At 37.5% G+C, this 16,055-nt stretch overlaps 1 protein-coding gene across 1 annotated transcript in view; it reads left to right on the top strand.

Moving 5' to 3' along the window:
- Positions 1 to 16,055, top strand: part of vwa8 (von Willebrand factor A domain containing 8) — a 241,414-nt gene that overhangs the window by 74,954 nt on the left and 150,405 nt on the right. Inside the window, exons 21-25 of the mRNA XM_056464990.1 lie at positions 1,635 to 1,711; positions 4,896 to 4,971; positions 10,264 to 10,399; positions 10,501 to 10,620; positions 13,121 to 13,326. Of these exons, the coding sequence (XP_056320965.1) occupies positions 1,635 to 1,711; positions 4,896 to 4,971; positions 10,264 to 10,399; positions 10,501 to 10,620; positions 13,121 to 13,326 (615 nt within the window). The remainder of the gene's footprint in view (positions 1 to 1,634; positions 1,712 to 4,895; positions 4,972 to 10,263; positions 10,400 to 10,500; positions 10,621 to 13,120; positions 13,327 to 16,055) is intronic.

The following is a 16,055-nucleotide window of genomic DNA, read 5'->3' as shown; positions in this document are numbered from 1 at the left end:
CACGCTCACTACTACAGTACACACCTGAGGGAAACGGAGTGGGCGTCCTGACTGCTGTCACTTCAGTTTACAAAAGAAGACTGATTGATTTGACACATAGACTAGAAAAAGCCATTAGTTGACTTTGCTTAAAAAGAAAAATAATAAGTAAACCCTTTGCTTTGAAATTTTTCAGTAAACACTTTTTACTGCTTGTTCTAACTGCTTATTTAAAATTAGCTAAATCAACACAATTCATGAGTTTTGGGACAACAAAATTAAAAAACAATTAAGTTAATATGATCTATTTGTGTTGGAACAACATGAAGGAATGTTGCAAAAGCAACCAAATGCTGTGTTCACACTAGACGTGAAACCAGCAAATAAATTGTGCTATTTACGTGTAAATAGACGCTTTGAACACTGAGTTTACTCGCTTCATTCGTGTGTCAAATCCGCTTCATTTGCACATCAGATTCACTTTACAATAAACACAAATTCGCATCATGGGTGATGCTTCTGTCTACCTGGTGACTCTAGCTTCGTTGCTAAATGGCTAACATGGATTTTATTGAGAGAATAGCTGTGTTTATGTGCTTTAGGAAGGCTAAAAAACTGTGTTGATTCAGTTGGAGCCATGTCTTGAGTCCACTAGATCCATTTAGAGGTGCACCCAACTCTGTGAGTTCATAAACTCCTCCTCCTACTCCTCCACTGTACTTAGATGATGGAAACTTTCAGCGGTGCTTCCGACTGAGCAGAGCCCAGTTTGATGAACTGTTGTTCGGGGAGGATTTACCCCCAGGATACCAACAACAGGCACTACGTCATAATCACACCCCTACAAGACAAAGCTCATTAATGCGGCGCGAATGTCTGCTTAAGTTCAGATTTTCCAAATCGAGCTATTCGTGCAAAACGCACGGTAAGCACATCAATTGCACAAAAATGCTCCTCGTTCCTCTTCTTGTGTGCGAATTGCGTCTTTCATGTGAATCACGTTTTTTGTGCGACAGTTGCAGTAGAGGCCTGACAGAGCATCACCCGGGATGAAACCCAGCTTCTGGTGATGTCTATGCGTTTCAGACTTTAGGCTGTAATTGACTGCAAAGGATTTGCAACCATATATTAAAAAAAACTTTTGGTTCCTTAACAAGTTGGAGGCACATATGCAAACTATTGTAATTCCTACACCGTTCCTACACCTGATTTTGATGTAAATACCCTCAAATTAAAGCTGACAGTCTGCAGTTCAACCACATATTGTTTTTTTTTTATTTCAAATCCATTGTGTTGTTGCATAGAGCCAGAAATGTTATAATTGTGTCGATGTCCTAATATTTATGACCTGACTGAAATTCAATGATGGGCTAAAAATGAAAAAAAAAAAAAAAGAGTCCACGGAAGTTTTTGTGGATTTGTGTTGGCGCTGATTCTGTGTGGGCCTACTTATGACTAATATAGGCTATTTTTGTTATGTTTTTAACATAACATAACACTAACCTCTTAATCATTATCCTGCTGTTCAGCCTTGCATCTCTTTTATGCTTGACCCAGTTTTATTTTTTTAAATACTATTCAGAAAGACGTGGGGATGAGTATGATGGCCTGATATTTTCATTTGTAGGTGATTTTGTCTTTTAATCTCTTCACAGGGTGTTGGGAAAAACAAGATTGTTGATCGATTCCTGCATCTTATGAACAGGCCGAGAGAATATCTTCAGCTCCACAGGTAAACCCTTGAGATCTCCTCAAATAAAACCGCCTTAGAGAGAAACACCTATTATCAGAAACTACTCACTTGTAGACTCAATTAGAAACTGGTTACGAGGCCACACTGGGAATGACCCATATCCGCTGACATCACATCCAGCTTTTTTTTTTTCGTGCCAGAATAACTAATGAAACCTTGGTATGAATAAAGCTAAAGAAAAGAAGAGGACACTTTAATGTATCAGAAAGAGAAACATCTGAACACGGGTGCATCATAAGGTTGTTTTCTATTTGAAGGAGAAACTTCCTGTTGTAGATTCACTAGAGTGCCTGAAAATAAAAAAAGATCTTCGCTCTGAGGCTCAAGTAAGCTATTTTAATCCTGCGAAAATTAGGACACCTGTCGACAGGGCAGAGGGAACTTTTAAGTTGTACTTTTGCCTTTGAAGAACTACAATTAGAGGACAGTTCACTCAAAAAAAGAAAATCTGTGATCATTTACTGATCCTTCAGTTGTTCTGAAGCTGTTTGAATGTTTTTTTTTTTTTTGTTCTGTTCAACACAAAGGATGATATACTGACGAAAACTGCCATTGACTTCAAAAGTAATTGTTTTTACAATGGATGTTAATGGCAGCTTTTTAAAAATATATATTCTTTAGAATATATTATTTTGTGTTCAACAGGGAAAACAAATTAATCAATTTAAAACCACTTGAGTGTGAGGAAATGGTGAAGAAATATTCCCTTTTTCGATGAACTGTCTCTTTAAAGAAGCAGTTTTGCCTTCATTTACTCATTTAAACCTTATTCTGACACACTTATGAGTTTTGATCCTAACAAACGTGAGTGTGTTGAAAAGGAATGCTGAAAAAACTTAAGGTCAGAGAGCAAAACGTGATCCTAAAGCTGGAGATATTCCTCAGTTCCCCGTCCAGGCCTTTATAAATCTTCCCTCTTGTAAAATATATTTGATGTGATCAGTATGTAAATTAGCATAACGCAGATTACATTTTAAAAACGGATAAATGCAATTTATGTGACGTGATTCTGCAATATGTTGAAGATGGGACGTCTCATGTACATTACTGCTGTAAAAGGAATCAAAATAGGACAATGTGATGTCATCCACAGTTTTTAAAATATCTTTGTGTTTTTAGTATGTATATTCACATAACTTATTACAAGGATATCAAACAAGTGTTGTTCAAAGTTTGGGGTCAGTAAGTACTTTATTCTGAAATTCATATTTTTGTTGAGCAAGCGTTAATGAAATTGATGAAATGTTTTATTAACATATTTATATACAGTCAAGCCTGAAGATATTTTATATTGAGACAGACAAATTCTAACTCAAAGTTAATTTTATTCAATCAGCAAGTTGTGTTTTTTACCAGAAATGATACAGGCATCTGCCAAAATATAATAAAACAGAGTACAAGAGGCATAACTGTGGAAAAAAAAATTCTCAGCCTTTATTTACATTTGAACAAAACCTTTAAGTCAGAATTTGCAAGGGGTGTGAATAACTTCAGGCTTGACTGTGTGTATTTCCACAAAAATAAGCAGCCATGTCTTGATTATTTCTACTAATAATAAGTGTTTATTGTGTAGCAAAATCTAAATCAGCATATTAGAAAGTCACATTGAAGACTCATGTTTAAAATACAGCTTTAACATGATATTTAATGCAATTTCCTGTCTAAAAAAAAGGACCCCTCACAGTTTTGAACTGTACTGTTTTTAAAATTCTTAAAAACTAAAATTATTTTATTAATTACTCACCCTCATGTTTTTTTAATCCCCTGAGACCTTCGTTCATGTTCGAATCACAAGTTAAGATATTTTAGATGCAATCTAAGAGCACTCTTTTTCTACATATACACCAATGGTCACGAGATGTTCAAAGTCCAGAACATTCCATGTGACTTCAGTAGTTCAACTGCAATTCAAATCAATTCATCTTTATTTCTATGCACTTTTACAATGTAGATTGTGTCAAAGCAGCTTAACATAGAAGTTGTGGTAAATTGAAACTGTCAGTCCAGTTTTCAGTGTTGAATTTCAGTTTAGTTCAGTTCAGTGAGGTTTAATTTTCAGTGCTGAGAGTTCAAACACTAAAAAAGCAAATCCATCGATGTGCAGCTCCAGAAGTCCCAACCAAGCAAGCCAGTGGCGACAGTTGCATAGAACAAAGCTTCTCAGATTATGGAGGCCTCACAATAATGAGAAACAGATTAACATAAACGCAGATGCCTTTCAAATTATAATGTATTTTTTGTGTGACTGAATCTGTAAAAAAAAAAAAAAAAAACATTGTTTGCCAAAAAACTTTTCTGTTCTTATGCATCAGTTCAGGGTCCTCGTTTACCATAAGCAGTACGTATTGCCATTAGAATCATATGTCATTACAACATGCAAGCCTTGTATTACCTTTAGTGAATGCATAATCTGATGCAGAGAACATAAGTCATTGTTTTTACAGGTTTTTTGGTGTACAAAATTGTTCTTGGAGCTTCGTTTTTGGAAATTACAGCTGTTTACAGACCTACAGAATGTTTTGACAATGTTTTTGGTTCATTTTCTGGACTTTGAATATCTCATGACCATTGCTGTCTAATGAGGGTTTTTGAGAGCTCTCAGGTTTCATCTAAAATATCTTAGCTTGCCTTCCGAAGAAGAACATAATTCTCAGTGGTTTGAAACTAAATGAGAGTAATTCATTTTTAGGTGAACTATTCTGCCAATTTTGTTCGTTGTTAGGGTAGCCTGATTTGTTAGTGTAATCTGATCCTTGTCTAGGCACAGGATCAATAATTTGGAATTCTGTTATAAGATGTCACCCTTCTATGAGGTTAAAAGGTTGATGTCATCTTGAAAGTTTCTTCTTGAAAGTTAAACCAAAGTCAAACTCGATTGCATTATGGCCCGGTTAGCGATTATGGAAGTCTTAAATTAGACTAAAGTAATCACTTCAGGGATTCTCCCGTCCTCTAAATCCATAGAGATATGGGTCACATTTTCAAACCTGCACAGGAACTTGAGAGCGCTCTGTCCATCACACTGAATTTAGGTCGGTTTACTTATGAATATGAATCCACAACATCTCATTCTCTGGAGATGTTAACTGCGAACAAAGTCACCATTCACATACATGTTTAATGACAAACACAGTAATAAAACTCTTTTCTTGTCCTCCAACAGAGACACTACAGTCCAAACCTTAACCCTGCAGCCCTCAGTGAGAGATGGAATCATCATCTACGAAGACTCTCCATTGGTCAGTATTCACCTCTGACATCACAGCTCTAGGGATCTGCCTACACACACACATAGATTTGCACTTTCTGTCAAAGACTCTTTATTCTAAAAATGGGGGTTTTCACATTTTTGGGGGCTGAGCGTTCTCTAAAATGATTTTCATATATGTGTATACACTGAGTATTAGATATGATTTTCATAATCATAGAAAAAATACAGTTCTGTGTACTAATGTCCTAAACACTATACCAGCTTTGTTGGCCTAGAACATTTGCATGATATATAATCTATCAGTCTCTACTAAAAACAAACTGAAAATATAGGACATGTATACAAAAAACAACGACAACACTTTTCCTCCTCAAGCAAAAGGCTTTGTTTAATGGGACTAAATGGGTTTTGTTGTAATTGTCCTGCCATTTTCTGAAATAATTTGCTGTTTATCAGGCTTTTTTAGGAGAAGCTGCGTGAATCTTTTCTTTGTTTATTAAATTACTTGCACCTCAGAAGGCAATCCTGATATGCATCGCGCGGTGACGTTTGAAGGTGTGAGACGTAGAGCACAGACGCTCTTGATTCTGGAGGTCATTAACAATATAATAACACTAATACTGAAATGGTTAGGCATTTCAGATGATTTACAATGTGCTCAGCCTGCTGGTTTGTCCTTTCGCAGACATTTTTATCATCACATGATCTCTCATTACAAAATCTGTAACAAAATCTTATAACAAAATTTGTTTGGTAAAAGTGTTTCCATCGTAGTTTACGTGTATCTTTTTTCTTATCAAATTAAAAGTTTGTCCTACTCTGTTATGCACATATGTTTTGCATCTTGGTGTTTCTATCAACCATTTTTTAATAGGTGGATGGAATAATAGGTGGATGGAATCGTAGCTACTGTTAGCAATTAGCAAAACAAAAAATTATCTGATAATCCAATTCTCATAAAGATCATTCAACTTCCTAATAATCAGGTAAACTGAGCTACGAAAGCTAGACTTCTCTGACAGGGTATTAGAGTGTCATCGAGTGTCAGAATGTTGTGGAACTGCTATACAGGAGTTATTATTATGGATTATAGATTACGAAATTTATCGGTTTTTATTTTAGCTTTCTTTTTTTTTTTAAAGCATGATGGTAAAACACGAACGCGGTTATGAATGGATTAAGACATGCTTGTTTGTTGTAAAAGTTTGTAATAATGACAAAAAAATACTTATTTGTGCATGTCCTTCCGTGTGCAGTCATGCTGCCGTTGTAGATGGTGTGTTCTGAGAAATTTTCATATCCCTTGTTTTCAAGTGTGGTCCTGAAAAATCTCAATTTCAAGGGGTATCTAGCCCTTCCCCTTAGCCCTACGCCTTCAAGCTAAAGAGATTTGGGACACCCCTACCCCTTCCTGTGAACACGCAAAATGAGTGGTAGGGGTAAGGGGAAGGGCTAAGGTGTAGAATTGGGATTGGGCCTTATGTTTCTAATTCTTGTTTACCGTAATGTTAAATGTTTTAAACCATGACAGAGTTGACAATAACAACTGTAAAAGCTATTAGTTACTAGTTAAATAGTTACATCCACTTTTCAGAATTTGATTGTAATGCAATAATGTGCACCTTCTGTAAATCTGTTTCGAAACAATAATTATTGTGAAAAGTGCTATACAAATAAACGTGAATTGAATTGAATTGTATTGGATAGAACAGAGTTGACATTTTCCACCATTTTGTGCTTTAGCTGAAGATGCTAACCTCAAATACCACATGGCTTATCTAAAACAATATTGACTACATTTCCATAATAATATTGTTACTAAAAAGTGAATGAGAAATTCACTTAACTATCACATTAACAGAGTTGACAGTTAATCTACGATTGGTGTATCATAAACATTTGAATACAAATGAATGAGAGTACAATAAATAACATCCCCAATGCCTTCCACTGTTTACAGCCAGAAGACAATTTTAAATATTGTTATAGCTTTTTATAAACAAAGTCACAGAGTTGACACAAACCGTATTTGCTATTTGTGTCCAAGCTCTATCAGGGTTTGTGTATGTGTGTATGTACAGTTCTCCACCTCTCAGTGTGTTTCTGGGCATCCTGTGATCTCCTGAAACTCAGCCATGTGAAGTGTAAACTTTGCATAGTGATATTTATACATCCATCAGCAGATGGTCCAGACCACTGCTCTAGTGAGGACAAACACGGGTTGCCAGCTCACACCCGAAGGACGGCTCGGCACAGATGACGGGGGGGAAACGTTAAAAATTAATGAATGACCTCGAGGACAGTGTTTCTAATCCTTGTTTCTGAAGTCGGCCTGTTGTTTTTGTTAGCATGATGGTGCCATTTAGATGCGTTGTTTGTGAAGCAGGGTCGTGGGGTGTTCTCTACAGCAGGCTTTTAACCAAAGATCTGCTCGATACAAGGTGGAGGGAGATGAAAAGCAGACTGTGACTCCGAGTTTGGCCCCTCAATTAGCATCCCAGTGGCAGCTCTTAGGGTATAAATAGGCGTTCGGCTTTGAAGCCCCTTTCTGACGCCTCATCTGATATCAATGCTTCCAAATGGTCCCGCATTGTTACCAGTAAGATGGATAAAAGCGACGAGAAAACGTTCTCCACAAACCACCTTTCAGCTCTGACTTGTAAATAACAGGCGCTAATGTCACCCACATGTCAGAGGTGATGAAAACACGGCTGTAATCTTCAGCTCTCCATTAACCGCACTCCTCGTTGCTGTTTTGGAATAAAGATGATACGGAGCTGAATGGAGGGTTGAATAGGTTTGAATATGAGCAGTTGAAAGGCAGGCTGGAAAACATGCCAACTGGGATGCTCCTATTTCACTGCCTATTCAATCTCGGAATATATTCTGGTGTTTTGATTTAAATTTTCAGCAACTTGACAATTCAATGTAAACTTTTGTTAGGAATATATGTTGGTGGTTGAAAGAAAAAAAAAAGCTTGTTGATTCTTATATGTAAATTATTCATAAACTCACCGGCCACTTACATTACCTACATTGCACCTACACCTTATTAGTAATGGGCTGAATCTCCTTTTGCATTCAGAATTGCCGTAATCCTTCATGACATAGATTCAAGAAGGTACTGGAAATATTACTCTGAGGTTTTGGTCCAAATTGACATGATAGCATCATGAAGTTGCTGCAGATTTTGTCGGCTGCACATCCATAATGCGAATCTCCCATTCCACCACATCCTAAAGGTGCTCTGTTGGATTGAGATCTGGTGACCGTGGAGGCCATTTGAGTACAGAGAACTCATTGTCATGTCTGAGATGATTCACCCTATAACATGGTGTGTTATCCTGCTGGGAGTAGCCATCAGAAGATGGCTACACTGTGGTCATAAAGGCATGGACATGGTCAGCAACAATACTCAGGTAAGCTGTGGCATTGACGGTGCTCAATTGGTATTAATAGACCCAAAGTGCTTCAAGAAAATATCCCCACACCATTACACCACCTCCACCAGCCTGAACCGTTGATGCAAGGCAGGATGGATTCATGCTTTCATGTTGTTAATGCCAAATTCTGACCCTATCATCGGATTGTCGCAGGAGAAATCAAGACTCATTAGACCAGGCAACATTTTCCCAATCTTGTGTTTTGGTGAGCATGTGCGAATTGTAGGCTCAGTTTCCAGTTCTTAGCTGACAGGAGTGGCACCATCCGCCTCAAGATTCAACGTGTTGTGCATTCAGAGATGCTCTTCTGCATACCTTGGTTGTAACGAGTGGTTATTTGAGTTACTGTTGCCTTTCTGTCAGCTTGAACCATTGGCCATTCGCCTCTGACCTCTGGCATCAACAAGGCATTTGCACACACAGAACTGCCGCTCACTGGATATTTTCTGTTTTTCAGACCATTCTCTGTAAACCCTTGAGATGGTTGTGTATGAAAATCCCAGTAGATCAGCAGTTTCTGAAATACTCAGACCAGCCTGTCTGACACCAACAACCATGCTACGTTCAAAGTCACTTAAATCACCTTTCTTCACTATTCTGATGCTCGGATTGAACTGCAGCAGATCGACATGGCTGCATGCCTAAATGCATTGAGTTGCTGCCATGAGATTGGCTGATTAGTAATTTGCGTTAACGAGCTGTTGGACAGGTGTACCTAATAAAGTGGCTGGTGAGCATGCTTTTACTGTATATTCCAAATGTTTTGGAGCTGTACTGCAGAATTTCAAATGTAAAATTGCCCTGTAATTTATTCAAATGTATTATAATTGATGTCTCCATTAAACAAGACTTAAAATTGATGTCACGATTTTTGCTTAATAATAAATTACATGTTTGATTTGTTTCCCAGCAAAGCCTGTAGTATAGCTCCAGAATACTTAATAATATATTGTACAGCAAGAGTAGGATTATTTTGTTATGTTTACATCTACAAAAAGTTAATTTAGTTCATAAAGATTTTAAACAAATGATAATTTGATCATAAATTCAGAAAGAAATTCAGAAAAAAAAGTTATACAGTTTTATATGTATATTCATTAATTAATTTTCCTTCGGCTTAGTCCCCTTGTTTAATGTATATGTATGCATATACAGTTGAAGTCAGAATTATTAGCCCCCCTGAATTATTAGCCCCCCTGTTTATTTATTTCCCCAATTTCTGTTTAACAGAGAGATTTTTTCAACAGATTTCTGAACATAATAGTTTTAATAACTCATTTCTAATAACTTATTTATTTTATATTTGCCATGATGACAGTAAATAATATTTGACTAGATATTTATTTCTATACAGCTTAAAGTGATATTTAAAGGCTTAACTAGGTTAATTAGGTTAACTAGGCAGGTTTGGCTAATTAGGTAAGTTATTGTATAACAATGGTTTGTTCTGTACACTATCGAAAAAATATATAGCTTAAAGGGGCTAATAATTTTGACTTTAAAATGGTTATAAAAAAATTTAAAACTGCTTCTATTCTAGCTGAAATGTGTGTGTGTGTGTATGTATATATATATCTCATACATCATATGTGTCTTTACTTGTGCTTGATCAATTTAGTCTGTCCTTATTGATTAAAATTTTGAATTACATTTTAAAAAAACTGGGGTGTTTAGCATTAGAATGAAGCCTGAAAATTGTAGATTATTATGATAATTATGATATTATATATATATATATATATATATATATATATATATATATATATATATATATATATATATATATATATATATATATATATATTTTTTTTTTTTTTTTTTTTTTTATATATAAATTATTATAAGTGAACTTGTGGTCTCTGTGTGTTGTTTTCAAGGTGAAAGCTGTGAAGATGGGGCATATCCTGGTAATAGATGAAGCGGATAAAGCTCCCACAAATGTCACCTGTATCCTGAAGGCGCTGGTGGAGAGTGGAGAGATGATCCTGGCTGATGGAAGAAGAATAGTGTCTGGTAAATGAGACTGATAGAAGCAAACATGTTTCATGTCACAGACCTATCACGAACCACCTTTAAACCACAACTATTCTTTGAATTATTATTATTTTTTACAGATGCTTTGGAAGCAGCAGGAAGGCCTAATGCCATTCCCATGCATCCAGACTTCCGTATGATCGTTTTAGCGAACAGACCTGGCTTTCCGTTTTTGGGAAATGACTTCTTTGGGGCTCTTGGTAAGACACAGTTTAGTGTTATTATATGGAAATTGCCACCACCACTAAATAAACACTGAGGCAGAGCCTTGATGGATAAATATAATCGACCAAGTTGATTTTAAAAATTTGTTGTGAATTATTTTCAAATGCTAATAAAAGAAGAAAATATTCATACATTAATAATACATATATATATCTTTTTTTTTTTACATTCATGCAAGAGCGGTTATTCTGATGGTTTGACAGCTGGAGTACAACAGAGATGAATGTTCAGTTAAAAATGTTTTGCCCTCCTGTGAAATATTTATTATTTATTCTTTTTAAGAATATTTCTCAAGTGATGTTTAATGGAGCAAAGAAATGCTCATTGTATTTCCTATAATAGACACTACCTGACAAAAGTCTTGTCGTCAATCCCTGTTGTAAGAGCAACAAATAATAACTTGACTTCTAGTTGATCATATGGAAAAGTGGCAGAAGGTAGATTTTTCTATTGAATCCTCTGTTGAACTGCATCCCAATCATCACAAATACTGCAGAAGACCTATTGGAACCCTCATGGACCCAAGATTCTCTTGCATTCGGTTACATTCGGTATGGGGGCGTGCGAGAAATCTGCAGAGTGGATGGCAACATCAACAGCCTGAGGAACCAAGACATTTGTGCTGCCCATTACGTTACAAACCACAGGAGAGGGTAAATTCTTCACCAGGAGAGTGCTCCTTCTCATACTTCAGCCTCCACATCAAAATTCTTGAAAGCAAAGAAAGTCAAAGTTCTCCAGGATTGGCCAGCCCAGACACCTGACATGAACATTTTTGAGCATGTCTCGGGTAAGATGGAACAGGCATTGAAGATGAATCCAAAGAATCTTGATGAAGTTATTTGAGTCATTGCAGAGAAGTATGGATGCAGTCCTCCAAGCTCATGGGAGTCATACACAACTGTAATTCTTTTTCCACTGCACCATGACACCAGTGACAAGAATTTTGTCTAAGCAAAGTCAGACCTTACTTTCCTAATTAAATAATTAGAATCCGCAGTGGCAAAGCAACAGGGGTGGATGAGATTCACCCTATGTATCTTAGGTCTCTGGATGTTGTGGGGCTGTCGTGGCTGACACATCTTTACAACATCACATGGAGGTCAGGGATAGTACCTCTGGACTGGGCAACTGGGGTGGTGGTTTTCATTTTTAAGAAGGGGAACCGGAGGGTGTGCTCCAACTATAGGGGGATCACACTCCTCAGCCTCCCCGGGGAAAGTCTACGCCAGGGTACTGGAGAGGAGGATCCGGCCAATGGTTGAACCTAGGATCCAGGAGGAACAATGCGGTTTTCGTCTGGGCCGTGGTACACTGGACAAGCTCTGTACCCTCACCAAGGGGCTCGAGGGTTCATGGGAGTATGCCCAACCAGTCCACATGTGTTTTGTGGACTTGGAGAAGGCATTTGATCGTGTCCCTCGTGGCATTCTGTGGAGGGTTCTCGGCCGTCTCGTCCCTGTATGAACAAAATAGGAGTCTGGTTTGCATTGCCGGCAATAAGACAGATTTGTTTCCAGTGCATGTTGGACTCCGGCAGGTCTGCCCCTTGTCACCAATTCTATTCATAATTTTTATGGACAGAATTTCAAGGCGCAGCCTTGGGCTGGAGGAGGCCCGGTTCGGGGACCACAAGATTTCATCTCTGTTATTCGCAGACGATGTTGTTATTTTGGCTTTATCGAACATGGACCTTCAGCATGCACTGGGGCGGTTTGCTGCCGAGTGTGACGTGGCTGGGATGAGAATCAGCATCTCCAAGTCCAAGGCCATGGTGCTCTACCGGAAGAAGGCGGTTTGCCATCTCCAGGTTGGAGGAAGGTCCTTACCCCAGGTGGAGGAGTTTAAGTTTCTCTGGGTTTTGTTCAGTAGTGAGTGAGGGAAGGATAGAACGTGAGATTGACAGGCGGATTGGTGCAGCGGGAGCAGTTCGTTCGTTGAGGTCTGTTGTGGTGAAGAAGGAGCTGAGCTGAAAGGCAAAGCTCTCGATTTACCGGTCAATCTATGTTCCTACTCTCACCTATGGTCATGAGTTTTGGGTCATGACCGAAAGGACAATATCTCGGAAACAAGTGTCCGAAATGAGCTTCCTTCGAAGGGTAGCAGGGCGCACTCTTATGGATAGGGTGAGGAGCTCTGACACCCGGGAGGAGCTCGGAGTAGAGCCGCTGCTCCTCCACATCGAGAGAAGTCAGCTGAGGAGGCTCGGGCATCTGTTTCGGATGCCTCCTGGATGCCTACCTAGGGAGGTGTTCCAGGCATGTCCCAGCGGGAGGAGGCCTCGGGGAAGACCCAGGACACGCTGGAGGGACTATCTCTCTCGGCTGGCCTGGGAACGCCTCAGGATATATATATATATATATATATATATATATATATATATATATATACAGTATATATAATTTTTTTTTATTTATTTATTTTTTTTTTATTTGTTTGTTATTTTCTTGATGGTTGACTGATTGACTCTTTCAGGGGATATATTTAGCTGCCATGCAGTGGACAACCCCAAACCTCAGGCTGAGTTTGCCATGTTGAAGCAGTATGGACCTGACGTGCCTGATGCTGTCCTCCAAAAACTGGTGGCGGCATTCGGAGAGCTCCGGGCCATGGCTGACCAGGGAACAATCACATACCCCTACTCTACACGAGAGGTGGTCAACATCGTAAAACACCTACAGGTAATCAACTGAGGGTCTTAATTTCAGACTGCACACTGAAATTCACAGACAACCAAATGAGAGTTAGAGTCAAAATAGAAGCAAACATTGGTTCGACCTTTCAATTCAAGTACTTTATTTAATTTAAGCTATCATAAGGTGAAATATTATTAAAATATTTGTTGATGTTTTAACTTTGTTTCAAGTCATTTACACTTGCATTGCATTACATTTACTTAAGACTTCAAGCTAAATTTTGTGTAACTTAAAAGAATTAAGTTTAAGGAAGACTAACTTAATTTAATAAGTTCTTTAGCATTATCTTACATCTTTATATATTTCATTAGTAGCTTTCATAGGCCAATCCCAATTTTACCCCTTAGCCCTTCCCCTTACCCCTACCCCTCATTTTGCACTTCAGTGATTTCCTGAAGATAAATACCAAAAAATAAAGCAACTGGAATAACTACAGCAGTCCCCATCGTTTGATCTCATATGAAGCAGGAGATCGCGATGACATATGACAACGTCTGCAGGTGCTGTAGTGCTGTCCCAATTCTTAGGGATAAATTTTTAAGCCCTTCCCCTGCACACTTGGTTTTAAGGGCCATGGGGAAGGGGTAGGGGTACAAAAATAGAATTGGGATTGGGCCATAGTCTTGCGATCCTTTAGAACTCGTTTTAATATGCTTAGTTAATGTTCAAAAAACAATTATAAACAGCGCTGAAAACAATTATGCCACAACTGATACTTGTTTGTTTTCAGTAGTCTTTAGTCCTTAGATTTAGGTGGCCCTAAAACAAGTTTGCATCTGCTTGGAATTCAGTGTAAAGACACTGTCACATTAAACGGTTTGTGTAATACTGAAGTATAAGGTGACATTGAAAAAAAAATGTTGATTGATTTAGGTGCAAATGACAAAGTGCAAGCTTTGGATGTTTATATGAGTTTTATCTTTACTTAATGCAATTTTTGTTTCTGTTTTGGAACACACAAGCTAATTGATATCCTTAAAACTTACTAACGTCTAAAATGTTTTATTTTAACTATACGGGTTAAATTATAAACTTAAAGGTTTTGTTTTCTATGCCAACTTTGCTGTGTAAAGATCTTTTTAGATAGATCTAAAGTTCAAAAGAACACTAGTTATGTAAAATATTAATATTTTGTAACATCTATTTAAACAAAAATTTGATCAAGTTACACTTGCTTAATGACAATATTAATTGTTATGGGGCGAATAAATTGTGCTATTCGCTTGAACATTTTGAGTTTACTCGCTTCATTCACACGTGAAGTTCACTTCACAACAGATGCTAAATTTCTTCAGTTTTGTTGCAGAATGGCTGACATGGATCTTGTTAAGAGGATAGCTGTGCTTTGTAATTTGAAAGGCGAAAAATTACATTCGGCGTCGTGTTTGGGTGCATGAGATGCTTTAAAGGCGCAGCCAGCTTGTTGAGTTTCACCAGTTTCTCAAGGAGCCATGCCTGGATGACAGCTGCTACTAGAGCAAGCTCCTGATTAGTTAATGCAGCATAAATTTTTGCAAAGTTTAAACTCAAATTTAAGCAAATCATGCATTATGTATGGAAAATGCCCAAAACACTAAATTGTGTTGTGTCATTCGCTCGGATCACGTCATTCGTGCACACCATGCCGCAGTATGTCTAGTACATCTTTGCATAGACTTAACATGTAAATCTCTCATGCTTAGCACTTCATCTATATCTGGTGTGAACGGACCATTAGTATTAAGTGTTAGTATTCTTGTTTTATTCGTAATATTAATGACACCCAATTGTCCATTTAAAGGCACTTACAATACAGAATGAAAACTGCGACTGGTCATTTCATCTCTAAAGAGACAGATCATATCAGAAAAATTTGCACAGGTGACCAAACTTTGTGCCACAAATTAGGGCTGTGCGAAATTGGAAATTTTGTTTTAGTGTGATATATAGTTTGAAATAAATATGATTTCACAAATTGACTCTATTTGAAAAGATATCATAATGGTGCATGGTTTGGGAGGATTTTGTAGAGTACAATAAAACATATATAAAAAAATATACAAAAGTATACAAAATGAAAACAATAGAACAAAGATTAAAAAAGTAAAATAAACAGCGCTTTATGGTTTTCTGTGGTTACATACAATTCAATTATCATATGTAAAATATCACTATTGTCTTCACTAGCTATGTTTCCATGCAGTAATACAAATTACTGGAAAACTGGATTATCACATAAAAGATTTGCGAATAAAGCAGCGTTTCCATCCAACAAATCAAAGAACAAAATTGGCACTTCCTGATTAACTGGCACCAAATATCAACAGTAAAAATGGAATTTGCTGCGGTAGGAGGAGCTGTGAGAATCTTTTCTTCATTTAATAAATGACTTGCGCCTCCTCAGAAGACCATCCTGACACGCAGTGAACGTGTGGTGGCTTTTAAAGGCGTCAGACACGAAGCACAGACACTCTTGATTCTATAGGTAAATAATAATATAATAACACTAATACTGAGATGGTTAGGGTGTTTTAGAATGACCAAAACAACATTTCAGATGTTTTACAATGTGCTCAGCCTGCTGGTTTGTCCAGTCACACACATTTTTATCATCACATGATCTCTTATAACAAACAGAAATATTTTATTTTTGTAAAGGGTAAGAAATTGTAATATATAACGTTTTTACCCAACACTGCCTACCACAGTCTGGCCAGATCCACACAATGCACCTT

Source organism: Danio aesculapii, chromosome 9 (genome assembly GCF_903798145.1).
Source record: "Danio aesculapii chromosome 9, fDanAes4.1, whole genome shotgun sequence".
In the NCBI taxonomy this organism is placed as follows: Eukaryota; Metazoa; Chordata; class Actinopteri; order Cypriniformes; family Danionidae; genus Danio; species Danio aesculapii.
Note: the sequence above shows the minus strand (reverse complement) of the source record. Positions and strands in the feature narration are given on the sequence as shown.